At 42.0% G+C, this 27,524-nt stretch overlaps 1 protein-coding gene across 1 annotated transcript in view; it reads right to left on the bottom strand.

Annotated features, from left to right (window-relative positions):
* Nucleotides 1–19,030, bottom strand: part of TCERG1L (transcription elongation regulator 1 like) — a 118,979-nt gene extending 99,949 nt beyond the window's left edge. The window contains exons 1-4 of the mRNA XM_068951385.1: nt 18,673–19,030; nt 17,584–17,730; nt 16,544–16,724; nt 834–1,034 (exon numbers count right to left, since the gene is read on the bottom strand). Coding sequence (XP_068807486.1) covers nt 834–1,034; nt 16,544–16,724; nt 17,584–17,730; nt 18,673–18,960 — 817 coding nt within the window. The 5' untranslated portion in view covers nt 18,961–19,030. The remainder of the gene's footprint in view (nt 1–833; nt 1,035–16,543; nt 16,725–17,583; nt 17,731–18,672) is intronic.
* Nucleotides 19,031–27,524: the final 8,494 nt, after the last annotated feature.

The raw sequence follows: 27,524 nt of genomic DNA, 5'->3' as shown, positions 1-27,524 counted from the left end.
AGGAACAATGATTACTGAGATAATTTTTCACATGATGATTTCATTTGAACACCTAAAACCATAACTGTATACTTTCCACAAATTTCTAGCTTACTGTTTTTTGCTACGTTACACTTCAAATACCAAAAGATGATGGAAAATGCACCACTAACATAATTAGTATATAAAATTTATAAAATTTGGCCTTAAGTATACAAAATACAGTTTCAAAAATAACCCTAAGACTTTAAATCAGTCAGACTTCTATAGCAAGTTAGGGATGCAGTAGTATTTCCTAGGTGTATATATATGTATCATATTCAGGATGCTGGTACATGTCATGCTAAGAAAACAGTACTTTTTCCAGTAAACAACCACATCATACAGCACTGTGGCCACATTCTTTGAGTATATTTTATAAGCTCACCCAAACAATCTGCTTCATTCTTAGTCAAATATTATTGCGTGTCTAGTAGATAACTTTCAACTGGCAACATTACAGATGTAAGGTCTTCTGCAAAGACTTAATGCCATTGACCATGCCATCTTACTGATCACATAAGTCAGAAGGATCATATATGGATAGTATATGAACCGAGTTACATCCTGCATGTCACTGCTATCATAAAAATTGAAAACTTATATAGAGGAATCTGAGTTTTGAACTAATTTTTAAGACACAATTTCAGAGGACACCTCTAAATAGCATCAGAAAAAAATAACTTTGTCTTGAACACAGTAATGCGATCTGTATCCACCAAGAGTTTAACAAAGAACACCAAGAACAAAACTCATGCTCAGAAGGCTCTCCCTGCGTTCCAAATTCAATAAAAGCCATCAGGAGTAGATCTTACCTGGAAAAGGTGAGGTCAAAACTGGAATTTTGATTGGTGACAAGGTCAGCACATGGTATGGTTGGACACTTGTAGATGAAGGTCCCTGAGGTCTTTCAGAATCTACTGACACCATGGTGGTGGTGGTGGCTGCTGCTGCAGCAGCTGCTAACGCAATGGTTTGATTACCGCCAACTGGCTTAAGGCTATTCTGGCAACCACCTATGGAAGACAGACATGCAATATATTTTATTTTTAATTGAAAATGAATGGGTTTACATAATATTTTTTCAGCATTCTGAATTTCAAAACAAAATGAAACAAAATTATTCACTATTTTTCACACGGCCTCCATCGCATGCAATGTTCACCTTAATGAGACACTAGTTTTTTAAAATATTTTCAAAGGACTAAAAAGCCATGTAGAACTCAAAGTCAAAAGCATGTGTAATAGCACAGTTTAAGAAGAATTTTTATGCAATAGCTTGTCCAAGCTCTATGGCTGAGTCACTGATTTGGTGCAACAGTTTTCTTGCAATAGTTCATCCCCCAGAGTCTCACCCCTTTCATAATTCTTATTCTAAAAATCCTAGTTTGTAGTTGGTACGTCTTTAGAGATTAAAACGTCCATATATTTTAACTTACCATTGTAACCTCGAGGGACAAAACAAAAAACCGGTATGTAAGTCATATATAAACTCTGTAGAGTTACCACATTTTGTAGAGTCACCACATTTAAATGAAAAATATACATAAAAAAGACAAATATTTGAATATATTGGTAGGTGTTTTCAGTTCCATGGCTTCCTAACCTTGCATGAACAACGTTTTTTTTTGTTTTTACCTAAATATAAGTTGTCTGATTTCAAATCAGACTTTTTTTGTTATATTAACTGTCTATTGTTAGTGTTATATATTGGACTGCTTTCTTGAGGCAATAAGCATGCAAATATCAGAGTTTTGAAGGTTGCTAGTACATACAACTTTTCTCTTGAAAGGATCTTACGTAGGAAATTTCTAATGATTTTAAATGAAAACTGGTAAGAAGTCTAGCACATCCAGGCTCGAGCACACTTTTCACTATGTAACATTCACCTTTAAGTGTAACAAGCTTAGGGGAAGACCTTTAGAGCTCAATCACGGCTAAGTACGTTAAATAAACAAGAAAATGAATAGCAAAAATCTTAAGAAGAAAACCTAATTTGACAAACACCAGCTGTTACTCTCTCTCTACACTGAGCTATGTATTCAAAAATTAAGCAATCATTAGCTTATTATGTCATTTAGCAAATGTTTTCAGTGCATGTGGAAATCCTTCAGGCAATAAGAGCCAACTGGTAGTTCTGCAAAAATCACTGTTTGATCAGAGTCATCACTTTAGGCATTTCATAAGTTTATGGAATTTCTTTTCCTAAGTGTATTTCCCTTTTTTTTTTTTTTTTTTAATATAGCCAGCAAAGGGACAGGTAAGGCCAGATCAGGACCCTCGTATGTAACTGTGCACTGGCATCGTGTATCTCCAGCAGTGGAAAACAGGCTGCAGCGCGATTTCCCTGGCAAGGGGAACTCCTGCCTGGCAGCTGGAGGCCATGGTGGCTGTGGAGCAGAGGGCCAGAACGAACTGGGAAGGCCAGCGGCTCGTGCGCGCTGCAAACCGACTGCTAAAGCCTCTCCCTGGGGCCCCGGGCAGCCAGGGAAACAAAGCACGCCCTGCAGGCCCCACTCTCCACCCCACGGATATTTTCCAGGATTTCATCCAACGCCTCTTCCTTTGGTAAACACATCAGCCCCAGACTGGGATTCTCAAGGCAAAGGAGGGAAGAGCAGCGGGATTTCCCATGTCCTGGGTGAGTGAGCCAGTCACTGCGCGACCAGGAGGCGCGCGAGGGCAGCGGGAGAACAGATGAATCAGCCTTTTAGAGAGGTTTGAGAAGTCTGACGGCCAGAGCTTTCAGCTGAGTGACGTAGCCAGGCTGCGACATTTCTGCTACGGTTAATACAGACAGCTGTGCCCTGCACGTCCCACGAAGCCCTCCTGAGCAGGCTGGCTGCTGTGGATCATCTTCCAAGGCATGCAACTCCCCACGCAGAGAAGAGGAGTCCAAATGTCTAATTCGGGCTTTTAGATTCTTCTCTGGATTCAGACATCTAAAGAGTTTTGCATTGCAGATGCCAACTGCTGCTACTGTTCTCAATTACTACGGGGAAAAAAACTGGGTCAGTGGTTTTTGGAAAGGAATCTGCTTTGCTTATAGCTATGAAGGAGATTGGGACTCTTGAGGTTATCTATACTGTCCAACTTTTGGCTGCTTTGCTTCTAACTCCCTATAAACAATTATTCCAACAAAATAAGCTCTCTGCATCAGCAAAATAGAAGTCAGATGTTTTCAATAAGCATCACAAAAAACTTCTATTATTTCCACCGTATTTGTCAATTCCAAACATAATTCCTTTGAAACACCTGCCTATGTATTAATACAACAGATACACAGGCCATAAAAACTCCTCACTAACAAATACTGCTACAGCTTTGGTCATTCAGCCACGGATAGACAAAAATAGATTATCCTACCACAGTTACAATGGAAATATTAGAAAAACAAATCAGTGTCCAACTAATTCAACTGTTTGGTACATTTTGTTGTTTATTTACTTGAGGAATAATACAGATCATTAGGTTAAACTAAACATCTGGCTTCCAAAAGACTGTATGCATTTCTAATTCCAGGAGTTGTCCGTACTTTAAAAAAAAAAAAAAAAAAATCAACAAAATGTCTTCCGTAACTCTTATGAAAACTAATACTGTATGGAAAAGTCACTTTCCCACTAGCTTCCATCAGTGATTCGTAAGCAGAAAGGTTGTTTATTGCTTGTTTGATTCTTTTATTTTGGGGAAGAAAATGCAATTCCCCAAAGAGTCTAGGAAAGCAGCAAAATAATATTAGCCTTAAATGCATGGATAGCCCAAGTCTTCTGTGAGCATATATGAGTATAACTATTGAAGCAGTAGGAGTTAGCAGGGGTTCCTTATTAAAGTTGCATCAATTTCCTTATTAAAGTTTCATCAATCAGCTGAAAGAGGAGTTGTGGTGATTTCCCTGCCTTTGATGAAGTTCACTCTCTTCCTCCCACTCCCTCTTGCTAAATAATTCCATGAAGAAAAGACTATGCCTATAATTGTTAATACTTGGGAACCTACAGCTGGAAGGGTGTTTTAGGGTCAAGTCCAGTCCCTTGCTTTGCCGTCAACTGAACAATTCCTATCATCAGTTTATCAAGCTCTAACATAAAATGAGATATGATTTGCCAAAGCAACTCTGCTGGAAGCTAGCCCAGAAACCCAACTTTTCTATACTTAGGGATTTTCTCTTGCATTCAGCTTAGCTGGAGAGAAGAAGTTCTCAGACACAAATCCAATTTTGCAAGGCTATAAGCATTTCCAAATACTGACCCACCACTTATCCAAATGTTAAGAGTCAAATACCTTGAAACTAGTAGTAAAATACTATCACCACTATATCCTTGAGGGGGGAAAAATTGCTAGTCTTTACCTAACAACGGTTGTTTCTCCAAATTTGTTTTTGCCTAGACATGTTACATCACAGGTAATAACTGTCTGCTGAAATAACAAACCTCATTTTAATACTCTTCCCCAGACTTCCGGCTCTGCTCTTCATAAGCAGTCAGATTAGGGGAAAATATCTGAGGTGGTCAGCACATTTTCATGTGAAGTAATTGAAGAGCAAAAAATAGCTGAAGAAGCAATGAAGAGACAATTCAGGGATAATTAATCAAAGATGATGAAATGAAGTAAATGAAGACAATGAAACAATGCAGCAAACCCATTACAATGGATGACGTGATCACAAATATCTACCTGGTAACAGCCTTGTAAAAAAGTGTCTATATGCACAGAAGGAGAAAAGTAGCCGTTTCTGCCGTACCTTCTTTTTCATTCCAACCTAGCACCATCTACATAATTTTGTGAACTGTACCTTATTCCTTGTTTTTGACCTAGAAGACCTGTTTTCACCTGGCAGGTCTGTGCTTGCAGATTACATCATGTACCTTGAACTCCCAGGTACAACTCCTGCAATAGTATCGAACGGTTTGGACCACGTTACGGCACCTCACCAGCATGTGGCTGGCCAGAACAGCTTAGTTTTCAGTAGCTGCAGCTCATCTCTGCCTATGTTCTTCAGAAAGCTGGTGAGACCCTCCAGCTCTTCCATCACCACTCCTTTCCTGCAGGCTTTTCACACATAAGTATGCCAACCTGATGGCAGACGGATGCGTGCCACGTGACGCACGTGAAGTCACACAGCGCGACGTACTGTCCTCGGGCGCCAGGCTCCGCAGCCTGCCAGGTGACTGGAAACAGGCCGGTCCCACTGAGAACCATCAGACTCAGCACACTATGCAGTACGGAGTGTGCTCAGCTTCCTTGTCAAAATCCACCAAAACCCAGTTTCTCTCTTCTGCACTAATACCCTCTTTAAATTCATGTAAGATTTCTTTAACTAGGTAGAAGTCTGACTTTTGGCTATTAATATTGTGTAACACATAGGAATTCCTATATTTTCCTCCTTGAAGAAAATACAAAAGAACAGAAATTACCTTCTTTAACAAAATAAAAGACTACCAACACTTGTAAAATTTGAAGAGTCATTCTTACTCAAAAAGGTTAGTTTGAGCCCTTCTCTTTCAGTGAAAAAAAGCAGCTGTATTGTGAAAATTTAGAGCACAGCTAAAATAATAAATTTAAAATTGCACTGGATAATGATAGTCCTTCAGTCTTTTTCTTCAGTTTTGCCTACAGGAAAACTGTAAACAGATTTTACAAAATATTCCTATCATTCCCAAAAGACCTAATAAAAAATTAAAAGAGCAAAACAAGTCAAGCAGGTTAAAGGCTTTTTGAATTTGTTGGTTGTTTTGGAGGAAGGAAGAATTAACACACCTTGTGCATGGTCTTTGCAACTTCTTTTAAAGATCAAATGAAATGTTGGCTTTTACTTATACTTTCAGCACATTATCTATTGTAAATGCCCAACAAAGGCACTGTAAGAGCTCTATTGCACTAGGAGGTGTCCTCTGTTTGGCGAGGACAAAAGCACTAACTCAAGACATTGACTTTGCTGCCTTTTCTTTTCACTTGAAATAGCTGCAAGGCGCAAGCACAACTGGTTCCCACTTCAGTGTACTGATCTGTTTCCACCTAGCTAAACACATGCCAAATATATGGAACGACACAACGCTTCATATATATCAAAGCTTTCCAAAGTATTTTGGAAAGCTCTTTGGCAGCACCTACCTTACACACACAGTCTTTGCTAGTTTACTTTGGGAGAAATAACACCAGAACTCAACACTATTAGGAAAAAAACATACTAAGTATTGTGTAATGTCCTAAGGGAGCTGTAATATTTTCTACGTATATTTAAAATACCATATATTTTGAAGGCTTTACACAGAAATGTGTACACTATGGAAGCTGTATAAAATTAAATATCAATTCAGTTGAGTATCAGTTAGTTACATATTTTGGCCACGATGTTAACAAAAGTTAGCAATATGGAGGTCTTAAACCTCATACACAAATATGAATATCATTTTCTCTTCTTTTTGAAGTAATATATTAAGTTTCTTCCTTTAATTCGTGAAACATTACCACTAACATCTTAGTTTTCTGCATCCTTGTTTCTCACGAGGCTCAAGCCAAGTTATTAGTCAAAGCCCTCCCAAACAGCAAGTCTGCATTTGAAATACGTATTGTTCATTATTCCTTATTCCTTTATCCTCAGCATCTTAGTAAAGGAAAAACATACTGAAGTCTTTTAGGTGACAGTTCTTTATTAAACTTTATTAAACTGTTACCAGTATTAAAACTGATACCAACTGCCTTTTGATGGGGAAAAAAGAAGAACGTAGTTAAAATAGGCTAAAATGACTGTTGTTGATCGATCCTCCTTCCTTGAAGACAAGTCATAAGAAGGAGAATAAAAAGGATAACCAAAAATATTTAAAGATATGTTGTTTCTGTCTTAAAGCTTATTTATATTTACAGCTCTTCTGCTACAAAAAGAGGCAAACTTATACCAGCACCTGACAGATTAAGATGTTGCTCTCAACCACCTTTTCTTGACTAACAGGAGCACTTCAAGAGAAGCAGTCTTTGCTAGCTAAGCAAAACAACTATTAAAATATAAGGTGAAAAGAAAGAACAGGACAAAACGTCATGACTTCCTCAGGAAGACAAGCGCTTTCTTGCCTGCAGGTGCTGCAGGAGCCCCACCGCCCGGGCTGGCGGCTGGGCATCTGGGCAGAGCCCCCGGGGGCCTGGCCGCGAGCCCAGCAGCAGCAGCTCCCGGCTAACTGCTGCCCTGCCTGGGCTAAGAGACACCATTTTCACAAAACTAGTTCAACCATCAGCTACAAATCAGGTATTTCTGAAAACCCTACATGCTGGATCATTCGCACAGTTGATAAAAATGATCAGTTCTATACAAAAATGATAGATAGGATTAAATTATACTGCTTACAAAATATTACAAGTTTAAAGACGTGAGTATTATTTTAATTATTAATATAGATATTTACTCTACATATAGATGCATGTAAATATACTGACTTCAGGAAATTTCCTAGGAAACGCTAGTTGGATTAGAGTTTCCCACTATTTAGCAAAGGTGGGCATCGTGTAAAACAGTCCTGCATATAAAACCTTCTGCATGCACCAAATGTTTTCTGAAAAGACGTGGAAAGCCCAGGGGCTGCCTGGCGCTCGCCTGCTCGTGGCTGATCTCCCCGCTGCACCGTTAATGCTGCTGCGGGGCGCGCAGACAAGCAGAGAAGGCAGAACTGAAAGGCAGCTCTCCCCTCCTACGGCTGAAAATAGTGGTAATTTTTTTTAGATAATTCCCCATAAATTGATAGCCTCTGGAGATAGAGGCTACTTTTATTATTGTTTTATTCACCACTAGGATTAAAAGGCTGTTACATGTCATTGGGATCAAATATTAGTTAACTTTCTCCTTGCTTGCTCCACTCAGCTCTCTACTATTTTAAAGATGATCTTCTGGTACCATGAAGTCAATAGGACCAATATGCCAGATTTTGGTGGTCTAAGACTTCACTCCAGTTGAATAACAGAGTTATCACTATTTCCAAAGGAGTAAGTGTAGCTCTAAGAAGGATACACACAAACTATCCATAAAAATGTGGTTTACTTCTCAAAAACAATAAAACCTTTGAAACATTTCTCAAATTTGTTTCTACAGATTCTATCATCCATGTTGCCACCCACGTCTGTTTGAAAGGCTGAACATCAGTTATTCGGGATAGCTGGATGTCTGTTAGACTTCACTGAAGACAACTGACTAGAGTATTTGCTACAACAGAAAAACTTACATAAACATTTACAAAAGGAAAAAGTAAATGAAAAGCGTTACTTAAATTGAACCTATCCTTATATAATAGTCTGCTGCAGACTTAATCTGGTTTATCACTAATTCTAGAAATTTGGGAAATCTTACTTGTCTAACACAGGATGCATTCCAAACGAATACAAAACTTGCTTCTTTTATCAGTAAAGTGCATTTTAGAAATTTCGGATTTAAGATTTGAATTATATATTAAAAAGATGGGGACACAGTAGCTTCTTAGTTCCCTCCTGTCATTTCTTGTGCAATTCAAAATTCATGGAAGAGCAATTTATAAATGTGCCGATCTACCCACTCGCCCGTGTGATGCAGCTGCATCTTGGTTTCTTTGCTTTTTCTCTCTCCAAGTGTCCATTAACCACCTGGAATTTGCGCTCAAATCAAACGTCTGCATGCAGTGTTCCTATGCAACTACCGCATACACTAAGTTTTGACATCCTTTGTGATTTCAATAGGAACCACAGGTGCCTGTTGCAAGGAACTCTTCTCATCAAGCACAAATATTTGGAAGACCTATAGCACATAAATTTATAGGACCAGTATTTTTACTTGCAGAATTCAGATTACTGAAAATCTGACGGCCTTGTCACCTAAAATGCACATGGTTTGAAATTTCAGATGTTAAATAAGAGTGAAGCAATATTTATCAATAAATAAAATGAAGCAATGGGTTGACTTTATTAAATAGCATACATATCTCAATGCAAAGGAAAATATATAGATACTTCTGGTCTTCTGTTGCCCAAAGGAAAAAAAAATGTTAGCTTTTATATATGTAAATTCCTTCCACCGCACGTGTCTGCCAGTAATAGCACCCCTAATAGCTTACTTTCCTGCCCATATGAGGTAAGTACCTTGCTCTCACCAAATAAAAACAGTCTTTGCAAATCACTGAAAGATATGAATTTCTTTACAATGGGGATCTTGGGATCAGAGTAAGGCAATATTATGAACGAGTCAGAACTACATGCCTTTTCCAAAAACATATTGCATGTAGTTTTCCTTATATGGATTGAAGTGAAAAAAATCATAACTGGAGACAGAAATTGGTACTCCATTCAGGTAGATCATACAAAAAGCACAAATTCATCAGTCAAAACAAAAACTTCGTAACGGCTGCACTTAAAGTTCCAAAGTCAAGCAACCCCAGAAACTTAAATTTAGCGTTCATCTCCGTAGTGCCTGAATGGTCGACAAATAAAGATGGGTTTCCATGACGCTTCTGGAATATTCAGGCCCCTGCGTTATTTTGTTTTACATGTGGGGAGCTGTAGCACGTACACATTAAACACAGAAGAATCCACAGATTTAAGGTGTCCAATTTGGGAGGCCCAAACCCTGACTTTTTATATAAACTTGACATTAAAAAGGGTGATGTGCTCCAAATATAAAGCCTGCAACGTTTCCGTTTCCCAGCTCCTTGGAAAATCAAGAATTTGTAAATAGGTTAAGAAAACAAGTAGAGTATTACCTGTGGCAAAGGCAATGAGAGAATCCTATCTTTTAGAACCGAATTCAACAACTTTAACAATAAAAGTAGACTATCGCCAGTCCCCTACCATATGCCAACTCTTAGTTGCAGATTTTCAGATTTCCCAGCCTCCAGGCCTAATTAATTCTAGTGCTCATAATCTGGCTCTTCAGTTCCCCTAGCCATTTCTGCTTCGACACGCACCTTCTCTTCCAGGCGCAGAGGCCACTTCCCCTCCTCAGCCCACTTATCATCCCAATTCTCAGCCTCGGTGCAGACCCAAGAACGAGGAGGCACACTGTCCCCCATCCGCATCCGTCTGTTCTCAGCCTACTCAAAACAGCTCGTTTCTTCTCCCCTCTTTACCAACAAGGAGGCATTGAAAGAACAACAGGAGAAATATCTCCCAGCTTCATGGAACTTGAACAGGTCTCTTGGCAAGCTACAACCTGAGCTACAGTCGAGGAAAATTCCCATCTGGAATACGTGGACACGTCCTTCAGCAAAGTAGTCGCTAAAATCTTAACAAGTGACCATGTGCATGCTGGAATTTTTCAAAAGCCTCAGGCTTAGCCCAGCTTAGGAACCCTTTGACAGGACACCTGACAAAAAGATCTCCAAACTTCTGTATTCCAAATTTGTTAAAAATTGTAAGTCGTCTCAAAGAGAAGGTGACCAAAATCTAACACACAAAGCAACTGCATTTCTTCATGGATTTATAGGTAGAAATGTCTGAAATTTAAACTGAAATTATCTAGAAAATTTTATCTCTATATATACATGTCTATACATTCTAACACAGATACTTGCCATTGGCTCAGTTCTGGCAAAGTTAATAAGATTATAAGAAAGAAAAAAACAATAATAATAGGAAGCATCAAGTAGTTTAAATCTATATCAGACTGGTAACACTAAAGCAATGTGATGAAAAAACATTTATGAATTCATTCATTCTTACGTTTCTGATTTCACTATCAATGGATGAAAGAGCAAAAAACTGCTTTTTGAGCAAAGAGACACTGTTGAATGCAAAGGCAGTAACAAAATTTTTGACTTTGCCAAAAAAATACTTTCTACTGAAAGATCATTCCATGAAAAAAGGTCTCATTTAAGAAATACTCTATTTTCTTTCAAGGAAATCAACACTAAAGTCTTCATCCAGGTTAGTTTGGCCCAGGTAATAATGAAAAACAGTAAATACTCGGAACATTTTCAGGAAAGATCAAAACCATTAAAAGGCTTTCACTTCTTCAGTATCTCCCTACCACATTTACTGCTCTCACTGACAAGACTCCCTGAAGGGGAGCAAAGTATTTGGCTGTAGTGCATTCTTCTACCCGCTGCTTAGGAGGTATTACTAAGAAGCCTGCAGTACCAGGACCAGTACAATACTCCTAAGATCAGTAAGGAAATGCAATTTATGCTGAAATGTGCTAAAAAAAAAAAAAGTTGAATTTGAGGAATATCAAATGGTTCAAAGTGAAAACAGATTTTCCAGTGTTAGAATTGTACTTAAGCTCTGAGTAGGAACTGCAGAAGGCAGTATCCAAAGCTTCATTTACCCAACAAACTAACTGAAGCTCCTGCATTATAAACACTACATTTTCAAGGTTACACAGGTCTCCAGCTAGCTGGATGGGCTGGCCAACCACCACGTTAACCCTTAGAAACTCTGGAGCGTATTTATTCAATAAGTCATTGGGAACATTAATAGTAACAATCTTTGGTTCTGTGCCCTTGCATCTTTGGCAGCGAGCGGCCAGGTATGGTTAGAAAGGCCTGAGGATCTCCCTACAGGATTCCCAAGTCTGTATACAGATCTACTCAAAACAAAACACCCTGAAATTAATTCCAGAATATGAACTAAGCAGCTGATTGAAGAACCATATATTTTGCCTGTTCTAAGACTACACAAATTCTGAAACGTACAGTGTATAACTTCCAACAAAAGATAACAAAGTAAGCAAAGATGAACTGCTTCTCCTGTAAGGATTCCCCATGATATCCTCTAATTTCTAGGAATAAAAGCACTGCACTCTACCTGCTAAAGATGACTGAGAGCACTTAAACTTGCACAGCTAGCTTCCTAATGTATGCCATAACCCTTGCCTAAATGATTCTTTTGTTTCTCTTCTTCCTCTCCCCTTACATACATGATGGGTAAAGACCTGCTTGTTCACCAGCAGCACAACACACGGCAGCCAGCAGCTCTGTATTTGTGAGACATCTTTTGGGCTATAAAAGGCTGTGAATTCTGTGAAGCTGTTTCTTCTGAGCCTTTCAGAGAAAGCAGGCTTTTTCCAGAATTCTTGAGTCATGTTATATTTTGTCCACATGAAGAGGAAAAAAAGAGCACCCAAAGCTTCTGCCATGCCAGGGCAGTTTTCCCTGGGCCACCAAAGCAGTGCTAAGTACCATTTTAAAGGTCCAAATTCTGTTTCATTATTTCAGCCATCCCTTTGCCAGGGAAGGAACGGCTTCCTCTCTTCTTTCCCCTTGATTGCACTATTTCCCATCCTCAGAGATTCTTTCCTCCAAATTCTTAACATGCACGTTTTCCCCACAAATTGTAGAAGCTCTTGTCCACATGTCTGCCAGGAAAAAAAAAAGAAACAGGGGAGGGAAGGGGGGAATCTTTGTGCAACTTTTATCATCATTTTTCTCTGAGTTTCATCTAAACAACATTGCCTTCAATAAGGAACCCAGTAAAATAAAGACGTTATATTACTAGTTTTCTCGGCATACCTACATCCTCTTACGTATGGCTCCAGCACATATTGAAAAGCATTTTCAGGAAAGTCAGCAAGTTTTCAGTCCCTACAAATTTTGGGACCGTGAGAATCCCCACAAAAAGGTAAGAATTATGGGACCTTGCACAGGAGATACTGCCTAGCTAACCTTGCATTTCACGGTCACCCTTCAGCAAGCAGAAGTCATAGATGGAATTCAAGGGCTTGTAGGGTCAAAACTGCTATCCCAAAATAAGAAAAGCACTGAGTTGCTTTTGACCCCAATCAGGATACTTCTTTTGCTCTCCTTCAGTGCACCAGCTCTTGCACTGTAGGCTGGAGCTGCAGCCTACTTCAATATTTGCTCATGCTGGTTCTAACCACCAGCCATGTAACCGATGGTTTGTAAAGTACTCTTTGCAAAGAAAGATGACATCACATTTCTATTTTTATCTCTTGATCCCTCCTTCACAGAAAACTAGGCGAAAGGCTTGTTCTCCCAGGTTTCCTTGGAAAACCTTCCTGAACAGGCCAATAAGAACACACTGCTTTAAAAGGAATCACTGTGGGCAATGCTCTTGAGAACCAGAAATGCCAAACCACAAGATTGTACTGAGATACATTTTAAACAGCTTTAAGGGTATTGACAATCATAAAAGCATTAACCATTGAGGATCTGGGGCTACAGCTTTCATTTGAATGGGACAACTAAGTAGTCCTGCAGGTGCTCCAACACCACAATTTGGGCAGGCCACCAACTATACTGAGAGATGCTAAATGCAAACGGAAAGGAGGGCAACACAGCCCTCTTACGACCCTTTCCCCAGCGTAAAGTCGTGCCTCTGGATGCTTCTCCCCAAAGGAAACTCCATGCTGAAACCCTAGCAATTCGGTGCAAAACAAAGAGCTAGTTCTGAAAAAATTCACCAGGACAGCTAGCCGGTTCTTTCAGGAAAGCTTCTCAGCTTTCACTCAGGCTTCAGCCTGCCTCTCTTCTCCAGTGGGGATGAGAGGGATACCACTGGCAATGTAGGCATATCTGATTCATAACCAAACCAACCATACCAACCATGACTTCATGCCATATGGCAGATAGGAAAAAAAAAAAAAATTAGTCCTACTATATTGTACATTCTGTTGCACAAATATCTAGACACTGCCTTCCTCACAAAGAAATACAGTAGCCAATAAAAACAGAACAAGCTATCATTTCTAGGTGAGAAATTAAAATATATTAATATTCGCTTCAGATGCACAAAATTGTAAGTATGTAATTTTATGTTTTGTAATGTGTTAGCGAATAACAGTAGCTTCCTTTTCTGAAAGAAAACACCACCTTCCAGTAGGTGATACTTCCAGCTGTTAGGTTATGTGTATTGCCATTCAAACTCTAATATTTCATTTCTTTATTTCTCTAATATTACTGATAAATTGAGAAAACAATTATATCATTACTGACAACTGTGGAAAACAAACCTTCCTGTAAAAAAATGCTTTCAAAATGAATGCAGTCATATAGTCTGCAAAAAGCTTACAGACTTCAGTTTAAACCATCTATGTAATTTGCCCTCAGTTTTCTCATTAATCTTTATAGTAGGTGTAAAGATTATACGGGAAATAGTTGAAGGACTACCGTAACACTTCTTCAAAGCTTTAAGTATGTCTGGAAACAGATTCTGATTATGGTTCAAAGACACAGATATGACATCTTTGCATTCTTGCAGCAACGTCATAAACTTAAATGCTTGTCTTCATAAGCTCTAGAGTTTGCAAACTATGTGGGATGTTATTTGATTATCATCAGCTTGACCATATCCTCCAACTAGGCCAATCTCCAGTAGCCTCGTACAGAGGAAGAGCACGACAGGCGCACTATCTCCCAAAAGACACTGTATTATCAAAGTAACAACGGACTCTCACACAAGGCCAGAACCATTGAAAAGATATTCTAGATCAGATCCAGAAGTTAATCTTACATGACTTACCGGCTACCACAAACCTATATCAAGAAGCTGGGAAAATCGCACCCAGGAGAAACCCTAAAATCAATGTATTTTCCCAAAATACATTGAGAATAGTAGAGAGATTTTTCCTTTTTCTGTAAATTCACAAAGGAATGGTATGCCCATAGAAATTCACTGTCATTATAAAATTTGCAATGACCAAGTGCTGTCTGAGACTATGAAGTGCTTAAGCTTAAAGATCAGAGAGTTAGCTGTAGCATCAACATGTGCATCTGAGGACTCAGAAGAAGATGGTATGTTGCAGTACTGAGTGACTATGCACAGTATTGCACAGAATTACAGAACACAGGGAAAATGGTACGGAGCATGGAAACAAAGGGAAAAGGCCAGGGGCTGAGGAAAGAAAAAAGGAGCAATGGAGTGACTAGGCTGCACACTAGGTTCAATCTGAAAGGTAAGTAGAGCTAGGTCAGACAGAATTAAAAGCAGACAGACTTTGTAGCAGCAGAAAAAAGCATGTTCAGGATAATGCTACCAGCAGCCTTTCACAGCAAGAGACTAAGAAAGGAAGATGGGTCTACAGCAGCTTGATCCATCCAAAGATCTCTTTAGTGAAAACAGACTGGGCTGCAGATCTTGTTCAAAACAGAAAAAAAACCCAAAACTTCTTTTGAAACAACCTAGCTTTTTTCTGCAATTTAGCAATCACAAACTTGGAATTGGGCTTGGAAGGCCCACAACAAACAATTCCTAATCCACTGCCAAACAAACTCTTTCTTTATATGGTTTCACTGTGAGTATTGCCCGAGTTGACGCTTCAGGATAGAGTCCTCTTCATACGCTGTCAGAAACGGCACCTACAAGTCAGCATACACATACTTAAGCCAGTTTACTCTTTACCAGACTCCCAACCTGTCTATCAAACAAAGCATTCACTCAGACATGTATAATATTTCCCTCACCATGGCATTTGTCCTATCCAAGAACACAACTAAATATTCCTTATCACATCCAGGTAAGGATGCATTAATATAATGTTTTTTTGTTTGTTTGTTTGTTTTTATCCTTGGCACTATTGTTTATGCTTGCTATCATTCATAATAGAAAGCCAAACAGCACTACAGTTGAGCATCAGAAAAATACTGGCAAGAACAGAATGCAGTTTACTGTAAAGTACTGTTAAAAACATTAAAATACAGAATGGATTTGAGTTGTTCAGCATGTTTCAATACTGAATAACATTCATTGCTAATTAATCAGTCTGCCAAATTAATCCAAACAGTAAGATCTCTTCCAGCATGCTCTTACTGAATCTCTGCATTACTGGAAAAATGTAAGAAAACTTTGTGTGCTATGCAGTTTCTAAATAAGAAACCATAATAAGATGACCAAGGTAACAGGGGCTTTGCTATCAGCTGAATGAACATTGCTTTTGCTCTAAGAAACGTAGAAATAATGTCAGCAAGCCATTAAGAATAACCTGATTTTGAATTTGAGAATACATGGTGGCGGTTTAAATATCAGTAGCGTTTTACTTCTTAACCTTTGCTATGAGGCAACTGGTATTTCAAATTAACACAGTAATACAAAAATAGATAGAACCATCTTTATAGTGGAATATTTTCTGTTCTTTTCCAAGGGTAAAGCTTAGCAGTAAGACTAAAATCATTTTTCCGGAAACAGCTGTAACATACCTACATCACGCAGATTAATGAAATATGTTTCACGAATACAGTCTTGCATAACTGAGTTTTAATGAGTTGATGGATCAATTCCTCTTCTCTACTAATAGCTGTCTACATAGGCTACACCAGAGTCTTAAAATTAGCAACCAAAGAGAACTACACATGAACCGGACCAGCAATTTTTTTAGTTTGAAAATATACCAGATGTCCTGTGGGTGTTTTGCCCCTTCATTTTGGAAGAGGACAGCTGGTTACCGGAGAATCTGTTACAGCTGTTCTTTTCTTTCTTTAAAAATAATTTAAAAGCTTTTCACAACCAAGGTTCCAGCAAAAGATTTTCATATGAATGGAATGAAGCTCTTACTTTAGATAATGACTTACTCATCTCTGGGAGTCACTAAGAACAACTAAAAAGAGGTAAATATTTATTTACTACTGACCTGGTATAAGCTGAGGTGCCAACACCACTGTGGGAAGAGGCCTTGAGGCAGTAGCTGGTCTAGCTATAGCCATAGCTACTTGATTTGTCATTAATAGAGGTTTCTCACTTCCCTGGAAGATTCTTGATTCCTCAGGGTGTATCCATGCTGAATCCAGAGCAAATGCATTATTTAAATATATCTGCCCAACGGAAATAAATAAAATAATGTTAAGGATGAAGATAATTTTTTCATATTTTTATTTCTCTGAGGTTTTCTATCTTTGACTCAATATTATGATGTGGAGAGTATCTCAACTCAGGGACAAACTCACAAAAATAGATTGATTTATGCTCCATAAGTGTTGTAGGCAGTGGTTAGCTGATCTGTTCTAAACCGACAGGCTCTTAACATGACTAATCAGCTTACAGAGCATTGCAAAAAGAAAATAACAGATCATGCCAGCTGTGCCTCAGATATAGCTACTCTAGAACAAGCCCAGCTGCAGCAGGACAAGTTCAGTATTTTTCTAAATTGGAGGGACAGGGGATGAAGAGGGGGGAAATGGGATAAAATAACAAAATCTAACTTTAATTATTTAATTAAATTTACACATGCACATAACTACAGGCAAAGTTAAGGCCCAAGCTGGTGAAAGTGAAATTCTGGCCCCCACGAAACTGGCAAAACTCCCAGTGATGTCACTGGCACCAGCATTTCATCCACTATATCCCTTCTTTGAGAAAAAAGCAGCACAAGTGTTGAGAATAGAAGGAAAAGCGAAAGCTCTCAAAATCACATTCTGTGGTTATAATAAAACATTTTACTTAAAATAATATAGATTAAAATATCTTTAATGTTTATCTTTTCAGAACTTCAGAAAACTGAAGATCTGTAACTACTGGAACAGCCTTGCTCCTTAATCGTTCCTTACAGCATTCCTTCGCAACAGGACTACTGACCTTTTGCATGCCTCCACAATTCACAAAACTCGTAATATTTTTCAGCTTTTAGAGCACACATTAGCCTTAAAAATACCTCAACACAGAGATCAGACTTACTTTGCAATTCGGGAGCCTTTTATCTATCCAACTTTTCCCAGGGTGAGGAGGAACAGCAGATGTGTATGCAGGTGGAAACATAGGAACAAATTCCACGCTAGAAGAAGGTGAAAATCCTACGACTGGGGAATGAGCTCCAAATATCCACTTAAGAAAGCAAGAAAGAAAAAAAAAAAAGGAAAAGACATTAACAAAGTCATTTTACACTGTATAAATCAATGTTTCTCATAATTTCCTAATTACAAAAAAAGAGGAGCATGCAAAATGCCAAAGGCGTCTCTTCGGTCCAGCAAGCGTTATTTTTGTTTTGTTAGGCAGGAGAGGGTGAGCATCGTGCACGGGACTGGCACCACAAACTGCTTCAGAAAGCCATCAACCAACAGCCTAGCAGTTAAAGGGCGCCTGGTTAACGGTTAATGCTCATCCGTGACGCCTGGCTTCTCCCTGCTCAAACAAAACCTCACACTCCAAGCAGAAAAGCGTCCACAGAAAGCGCTTTTAGAATTTGTCCCCAGACGCAAAGGGGAACCAAAAGAAAATCAGGCCGCGGGCCCGCGGGAGAGCAGGGCCAGCGGCCGCACCGACGAATAACTGGGATATCCAGCAGGGTGAGACGTCCTGCTTGCGCTGCTACGATGCGAAACCTCTGATTCTCAATGCACACGCCACAAAAAAAAAACCCAAAAAAAACTAAACAAAAAAAAAAAACCGGGACGCCTGGCATTAAACCCACCCCGCTGCTGCTGGAGCATTTCTTCGTTTCTGCTCTGTTTCCGCAGCGAACCGCAAGGGCGCTGCGAGGGCTGAAGGGGCCAAGCCGGGCGGCGGAGACGCACCAACCCGCTCCCCTCCCGGGCGAAATAAATAAATAAGTCAATGAAAATAGAAAACAGAGAGGAGGTTTGTGAAGCTGGCGGGAAAAGGCGGTGCGCGGAGGCGCTGCGCACCTCTAGCGGCCGCTCCGGGGCAGGCACGGCAGCGCTCCGCCAGCCGCGGAGGCAGCGAGCAGCGCCCTGCGCCGGCCGCTGAGTCGGCTCCGGCCGCGGCCGCTCCGCGCAGCGCGGGAAGTTCCCGCCCGCCCGCGGTTACCTGTCCGTGGAGCAGCGCCGGGGGGCCGCGCGCGGCGGCGGCGCGGTGGTCGGGCGCCGAGAGCAGCGGCAGCAGCGGCTCGCAGGGCACCGGCCAGCCCGCCGGCAGCAGGGCGCCGGGCGGCGGGGCGAGCAGCAGCGGCGGCGGCGGCAGCCCGGCGGCCCCGCCGACGCGCACCAGCCCGGCCGCGCCCGGCACCATCCAAAGCCAGGGCGGCGCCGGGGGCTCGGCGCTGACGGGCCAGAGCAGAGGCGGCGGCGGCCGCTTGGCTGCGGGAGCCGGCAGCATCCTACATGGCACGGGGCGCCGCGCCGCTCGCCGGGGCCGCCCCACGCTCAGCGGCAGCAGCGGCGGCAGCGCCACAGCCGAGTGAAACTCCACTTCGCGGCGGGGCGCCGCCGCCAGGCCCCGCCCCAACGCCCGGCTGAGGCGCCGCCCGGCCGCGGGGCGGGCAGGCGGCTCCCGCCCCGCGCGGAGGGGAGAGCCGCGGGGGCGGCGCCGCACCGCGCCGCGCGGGGGAGCCGTCGGGGGCGGTTGGGCGTCTCGCTCCGGGAAGGGGCCGTGGGGCGCCGGCTGCCCTTGGGGAAGGGCGCAGGGGAGCCGTGGGGGGCCGTTGGGCGCCGGCTCCCCTCAGCAAAGGGGCTGTTGGCTGCTGGCTCCTCTCGGGGAAGGGCGCGGGGGAGCCGTTGGGGGTCGGGGGGGCCGTTGGGCACCGGCTGCCCTCAGCAAAGGGGCCGTTGGGCGCCGGCTGCCCTCGGGGAAGGGCGCGGGGGAGCCGGTGGGGGTCGGGGGGGCCGTTGGGCACCGGCTGCCCTCAGCAAAGGGGCCGTTGGGCGCCGGCTGCCCTCGGGGAAGGGCGCGGGGGAGCCGTTGGGGGTCGGGGGGGGCCGTTGGGCACCGGCTGCCCTCAGCAAAGGGGCCGTTGGGCGCCGGCTGCCCTCGGGGAAGGGCGCGGGGGAGCCGTTGGGGGCCGGGGGGCCGTTGGGCACCGGCTCCCCTCAGCAAAGGGGCCGTTGGCTGCCCTCGGGGAAGGGCGCAGGGGAGCCATTGGGCTCCGGCTCCCCTCGGGAAGGGGCCGTTGGGCACCGGCTCCCCCCAGGGAAGGGCGCGGGGGAGCCGTTGGGCTCCAGCTCCCCTCGGGAAGGGGCCGGGCAGGGCGCAGCGAGCCCCCGGCGGGCAGCAGCCCCCGGCCGCAGCCGAGAGGAGGGAGTGGGGGAGACCTTGCGGGGAGGGAAGGGGGGGGGCAGGTGAGTAGCAAAAATACGCAATTTCGGCAGCGGCAGAAGAGCCTGCCCGGCTGTGGACTGGCCGCCTTTCAGAAGATCACACGAAATAATAGGACAGTCGGCTCCCGTTTCTGCGCTGATGCTTTGCTTTTCGCTGGAGGATAAAGGGAGAAAATGCCTTAAAAAGAAAAAAAAAAAGCGAGCATCCAAAAACAGCCCACGCAGACTGCGGCTTTAAAGGCGCTCTTGCTACGCCAAAGTTCCCGTACCTGTACCCGTGCGCCTTGCTGTGCCTGCCGCAAGTGCTGAGACCGCTCTGCCTGTCCACACCACCAGGGTGCTGCTTTTCCTGTGGTCCTCACAGAAATGAGCTTTGAGCATCACTCTACATTAGGATTTTACACCAGCTCTGTGCATCTCGGCACTTCTTGCCCTACAGGAAAAGTCTCTCCTGCTTTTGCGTGAATTACTACAGCCCAGCTCGGATTTCAGCAGGCATGAGCTGGAGAACGGTGCCTGAAGGAGACGTGCGACGTGACAGAGCAGCGCCTGACCTGTGCGCCGCGTCTCCTGCTCTGGATCTCCCAAACCTTCACCCCAATGCTGTATACAGGGCCATAGCAAACTGCCCTACGGACGACAGTCGGGGTGGTGCCAGCCTCACACATCCCATGGGTGCTCCCTTGAATGAGCCTCTTCTCCCATCTTCAACGTAGCAATAAAGTCCTGAAAAAACTATTTTGGTCACATACGGAATAAAAGACAAACCCGCTGCCATCCCTTGCTGCCGGAGAAAGGCATTTTCCGAAGCAGGTGTTTGGTGTGGCGCTGACCTCTGTTGGCACTATCCGCTAAAGACATCCGAAGAATTGGCTGTTCCCAAGGCACGCGCCAGCCGTCCGCCTTGGCCAGGCTTACCGACTGGTTTTCCCAAGTTGTGAAAGAAACTGTTGATAACATTACTTGCTCCTCATTAAAAATTAAACCTTCAGGGTAGGATGTTGCCCGTTATGCTGTGGTCACATGTAAGTTCTAGCAGTTGAGTAGGTCATCATACTTAGTACAATGGTTTAACTGAGGAAAAATAGTCACCAACTTGCTCTGCTAACAGCAGAAGACAGACCTGGGTCAGCAGGTCCCTGGGGTAAATAACTCCTTGCGTGGCAAGCAAAGACCTCCTTTTCCAGCTGATTTAGCCCATGGTTTCAGTCATAAGTTAGCAAGCTGCTTGCTTTTTCCTACCCCCGCCCCCCAAAAAGGGCATTTAGCAGAGGTCAGGAAAGATCCTTGCCCTCATATTTTCAAAGCTGTAAGCATGTTTTTCCTCCCTCTGAAGAGTGGGCACCTTCCACTGCTGAAGCAGGCGATGAGCTGAGCAAGTCTCTTTTAGACTACTAACGACATCCTAGCTTCCAGCATCTCTAACAGAAATTAAAGCAATGAATAACAATAAAACAAGCTGAGCCTGAATTCATAGAACATATGAACACTTCAGCTTTACAGTTTAAAAATCATTGCTTACATTTCTCTGCCAAAGCACTAGTATTATTCCAGTTCTTCATCATAATGGCAAGCCAAAAGCCACACAGTGAGAACAAGCACATATCCAGCTGCCCTAACTCCTAAATTTGTAAATCACCAAATTCCCAAATTGTCAAAAAGTAATGGAAACATTATTACATCAAGTCTATTCAGCTGTACATAGACAAACCCGAGACTTCTTAAAGCTGCATGGAGCAAAGTCAAAGGTCTTAAAATTTAATCTATCCTCCTCAGCCTCTCTAATTTAATTCTATGTGCAAAGGAATTGGATCTCTAATGACAGTGAATAATCTCAGTAAAGGTAATTCCCAAGAAGTTCTGTAATCAAATTATTGTATGAAATGTAGATAAACACAAGCTCAGGAAAATATATTGCTTACAATTATACTCAGAGCGACACTGGGAAATGCAGATTTGAGCAATCTACAAAGTGACAGAAATCAGATAAAGAGAAGATCACTTCTAAATATTTTAGCGCCTGGGCTATTTTTTAGACACAAAAATCACTTCATGTTAAACATTATTGTAACTGAACAGAGAAACAGAAATATAATGACAGAAAAGAAAAGAAAAATGGTTGTTTCCTATGAAAAGCAGTAGTCCCTAAGTAGTCTGTCTTAAATGCAGTCATTCATCTATAAAATACTGAAAATTACAGCAAAATAGCAAATTGTATTTTTGTTAGTCTTAGTTGCTGAAGATTTATTTTGGGAGAAAAAGGGTTGAAGGAGAGTTTGAAGAGTTTGCAATTGCTTCTGTCTGTTCACCTTTGCATTAGGAGGCATGTTTTCTCCCCTTCTGTGTACAGCTTTGCAAATTAGTGGGATACTTACTTTTTTCCAATGACAATATAACTTTTTTTTTTTTTGAAAGGACCATAACTGTCTTTGAATATACTTCTCTTTAAGGTCCAGGAGAAAGATCGTTTCTTAGATACTTTATTTCCTGTGTTGAAACCACACATTTCCATTCCTGTTTATTTTTTCTGCCTCATCTCAGACTAACCTCATCCCTGAGAAATTATCATAGGCTATCCTAAATTGAACATCTATTTCATTATTTAAAGCAAAAATCAGAGTGTTATTGTTCAGATCAGCAAAAGCACCAATTAATAGATCAAAATTGTAAGGGTGAAAACAAAGTTGCACTTGTATTTCAGCGTGCTTGTGGATCTGGGGCAAAGACACTCTTGCCACTTAACATCCAAGGTGAAACATGGGTCAGTCCAGTCACTGACAGCAATAGCAACAGCCTCTTGGCATAGCTAGAAGCCTCTACCAAAGATGTGGGTACCCGGTGAGACGATGTTTCAACTGCTCCTTCCATCCTCAGCAGTTGCTCTTGGGCAGGACACATGACTGGAGAGATAAACATGGATCCTCATTTCCCTTTCAAAAATTAAATGGTCAAATAGGCTTATCAAGGAATGGCAAAAAGGGCTCAGAGAAGCAGGAGTAGACAGAGATATCTGACTTACAACCCTGGCTGAGAAAAACCTCACCTGTCAGCGTTAAGATTTAGCAGATATAGGTTACCAAGCCAAGGAGATACATATATTTATACATATTTTGCTCTTTCCCCTTACTGTCCTCTGTAGATATGCCCCTTTTTAATCTAGAGCTGGCTAGCATCTCCACACAGACCGCAGAAAGGATACTTCAGTGAATAAAGTTGCTTCTAGGGCTTGCTTGAATACCTGGGAGAGCCGATAGGCAGCAAGCCCAGAGAATGTTCCATGAAGTTGCCTACATCTTGCGAGGTGCTGTTGTTCATATTTATCTTCTCTTACCAAAAATACACATTATTTTCCACAGGGAATGGCCTTACCAGACTCTACTTACTGTTAAATTCCAGAAATTATGTGGGGGTGGGTGTTATTGAATATTTTATTAATATTAGATGGCCACGTTTGATATGCAATGTAACTTTAGAAAGTCCAAGGTCACTCAGGTCAGTTAAAATCAGAGGACAGTTCCCCATCCGATAGAAGTGCTTTCTGTAGCCTGGTTGGATGCACATGCACACAAACACCAACTGCTTTTCTGCTTCAGCTTCCTCCTTCTACACTTAAAGAAAATTAAATTAATGTTCCTTTCCTCTCTGGACTTGGGGAAATTGTTGTCTATTATCCAGTCTAATTGTATGGCAGATTTATAACAAGCCAATATGCAAGACATTCAATGTGGTTGAAAATTAGTACTTTCGTTCTACAGCCTGGTAGGTGAGGAGATTGCTGCAGAAGTGACAAGCTTGATTACTTTTAAAACCCAGGCTATTTACACTGCTCTTACTCTGCTTTTCCTGGCCTATCCATTGAGTGGCAGTGGTGTTGAGTTCAGCCTGAGCAACTGGAGATGAAACAAAAGCACCTAATAACAGCATTCAGACAGCGAATGCCGTTCCTGGGGAAAAGCCCACCTATAGCCTTCAAAGGGACAGGACAGACAAACTCCTCCTATAACCTGCGCAGAGTACTGAGAGCATCGGGGTGACAAGCCCTGTGTGCTGACTGGCTCTGAAGCCATACTCCGTGAAGTGAAGAGGCCCAGAAATACTTTTCATATTTTGAACTCACTTCCCCTGCCAGTATTCACAAGTTTTGTACCATACTCATCTTCAGAGTGTGGAGCGCCTTCTGAGAAGGTATTAAGCAGTGTATCTAATGCCACTTACCCTGAGATGTTGGTTCCCTCACCAAAATACCTGCAGTAGACCACTTAGTTTTGGTAGGGGGCTTCAACGAGCACACATCTTCCTTGTGCACTGCCCAGCCTTTGTATTTTCAATGAAGGGACGTCCTTGCATTTGAGAGAAAAGTAACACAGAGGTTATGGTAGTTCCTCAGATTCTTGTGGAGCTTATGCCAAAATTCATGATATTGGAGTGCCCATGAGAATTATATTCTTCCTCTGCCGACAAGCTCGTTACACATTTTTGTGAACCAAAGGAGCATTTACTGTCATCTTAAAGCCTGATGTGCTTGTATTGCTGAGAAGATGGTACGGTAACCCAGCTGTCATTTCAGCCCTGATCCCTTCCAGTCACTCCAGCTACAGTACTAATTGACTCTGAAAGACTCTCTCCCCAGTGCTCTGTGCTAGAGGAAATTCATGACAACGATGCTAGCTGGCTTGATATTTGGATTGCTTAGTCTAAAGAACAGAAAAGAAAGAGGAAAGCAGGGGCATGGTAATAATCTATAAATATGCAAAAGGGCTGCTGACAAGAAAAAAGCATTAATCTGTTTTTCATGCTCCTGGTGGATAGAACAAGAAGCAATAGTCTTAAATTGTGGCAAGGAAAATCTAGTTTGGCTGTAGAAGGTATTTTCTAACGGTGAGAAAGGGAAAGGATTCCTGGGGGAGCTCCTTTACTTCAGACCTTGAGAAACAGGCTCGGCAGCCACTTTTGGGAGCGACCCACACATGGCACATTCTGCCATGAAGCTAACGGACAACGTGCATAATGTACCGGCCTCGAATTTATAACCAAAGTGAACACCTCTCATGTCAGCAAAGCATTTCTGTTTTTCACTTTTACGTGACAAAAGGGAGAATTAAAAGACAGCCCATAGTGCAAGAAAAGAGAAATGTTTGGGCATAACTTTTTGCAACTATTTTAATTTCAACTTGGAAGTGCCTTGAGGGGGGAAAAAAGCATCTAAGATAGTTAATCAGCCTCGTGTCTGGTCACACATTACCACTTGAATACCCTGAAGAACGCTTTAGATATCCAGATGGCCAATTTAGCACTGAAATCAAAGGATTAGACCCATCATCTTCATTTTTAGGTCTGAAAAATGGGTCTACAGCGTTCAAAAGAGATCCTTTTCCTTAAGATCTAAATTATAGACTTAGAATATAGAATTTCTTACTGAGGAAATTATTAACCACTTTTCTTCAGGCTGAGGATGTCTCATTATGAAATGAGACTATAGCAGGTAATGACTGAACTTTCTAGTGGTAATGCATCAAACTACAAAATAGATAGCATAACTATCCTTTAAGAGCACAGTAGCCATCCCTAGGGGCAAGTTTAATTTGTTATAATAAACGTGAAGCAAGCTGTACTGTAGAATGCCTATGCTCTAGAAGGCGTTATGTAGAACCTCCTATGTATTGGCACATGTGTAGTCACATATATGAACCCATGCGTGCACGCACGTGCCTGAGAGAGCAGCTGTCCCTCGGGAGCTGTGTAGGTGCTGGCAACATGCTCAAGTCCCCTGCAGATGTTAGCACTGACCAAAATCCCCACAGAATTACATGCTTCAGCTAATCCCTAATAAATAATTTTTTCCAAGCTTCTTGCATGCTGTCTAAGCACAGAGTGTCCAAGGGAATGAGTCTTCTAGCTATCTTTGCCAGTGCCTGCCTCTTAGGTTAAGCTAGTAATTTTATACTGTGCAGAGGGGCTGGCACGAGAAGAGGGAACCTCATCTGCCATCTTTAAGTCTCTCGTGCTGTATAAGAAAGCAAGCATGAACGTAAGCAGCTTTTTCTTTTCAGGTGCTGAAACACCTGATTCATTCACAGGAGTAGAGCAATCAGGAACCTCATCTTAGGAGCTCTAATTTCTCTCCAAGTAGAGCTGTCAAAATACCCAGCCAAAGAAATGACCCAGCTAGGTGATTATTCTGTTGAGTTTTCTCATAACAACATAGACCAATAGTTTGTCTCTTGGGTTAATCCCTATCTACTGCATTAGTCATTTGTTTCCAACAGTGGTAAATAGCAGATATTTCACAAACATATGAAATAAACCCACTATGCACCTAATTGTGCAATACTGTACCATAAAGGAAAACAAGCTTCTGATTCCAGCTAGTGATCAGCTTATAGTCTGTGGCATGAGGACTGATTGTCCTTACATTTTTTATTCTAGCTAGCAGAATCACAGATGCAATTTTTATTCTTGTATGCAGCTCCTCTAAAGCTTTGACAAATCCCCTCTCTTGGAAATGGTGGCTACCATAGCGTAGTCCCTTTATGCCTAAACAGAGGAATTAAATCCCAATGTCTAAAACTGTTAGGTTCTCCTATTATGTAGCTGCTAATACCTGTGCCCAAGGATAAGTTATGCAGTACATGTGAACGCTGGATGATGGAAGAGGTTCCATGTGTCTTCAGAGCACAAATCAATCCCTTGCTGAACAAATTCCTCAAAGCAAACGCATCAAACCAAACAGAAAATCCTAAAACAAAATGACCTTCGCTTCTATTCCTGCAATATGAAATATTCAATCTCTGACTGCACACTGTTGCCTTTTCATGCTACAGAGCCCTGTGAGCCACGTTCACTGAAGGCTGCATGACCCAGGACAATGCCATTCAAAGGATGCACGCAGTGAAATTCAGGTTTTTAGTGCACAGTTTTCATTTTTTCTGGCTAAATATGGAGTGCAATTATTCCTCACCTCCTCCTACCTGTCTGCTTTCTTGCATACAGTGAAGTAGGAGTTTTCAAAGGAAAAATTGAGGAAAAGTTTAGAAATACTCTTCCATTAACACTTTCACATTTCCTAATTAGCATTTACTCCCTTATCTCTTTGTCTTCAAACTTGCCTATTTTCAGGTTTCTTAATGGCCACATCAAGAGAGTATAGTAAATCTTAACCCTGCTGGGTGCTAGATTATCCAAACAGCAGTTTGGACAACTATCAGAGAAGCACATGATTGCACAAAGATGATTACTTGGCAAGCTACAGTTAAACTGTAAAATACAAATTTCCTCATCATTTTACTTCAATCAAATTGTTTTCCACTGATTTATACAGTATTCTAAAAAGCAGTTATTTTTATACAAAGATGGAGTTATCATTACCAATGTTTCAAACTCTGATTATTTAGGAAGGGAAACCGCATTGCAGTTTCACTGTAAATTGAGAGCAGGAGCGTGGAAATGATGGGCAGACGTCTGTGACCGTGACTGCTAGGATAGCTAGACTTGTTTACTAAAATCCAAAGTTCATTCTAATCATACTGGATTCAGCAGTCAAATATGCTTTTTTGCTTTAAAACCAGAACTAAAGCACAGTCCAAAATAAAGCTCTGCAGGGTTTTGCATACAGGAAGATAAATTTGG

Source organism: Struthio camelus, chromosome 7, assembly GCF_040807025.1.
Source record: "Struthio camelus isolate bStrCam1 chromosome 7, bStrCam1.hap1, whole genome shotgun sequence".
Classification (NCBI taxonomy): Eukaryota; Metazoa; Chordata; class Aves; order Struthioniformes; family Struthionidae; genus Struthio; species Struthio camelus.
This window is presented reverse-complemented; position numbering and strand designations above follow the sequence as displayed.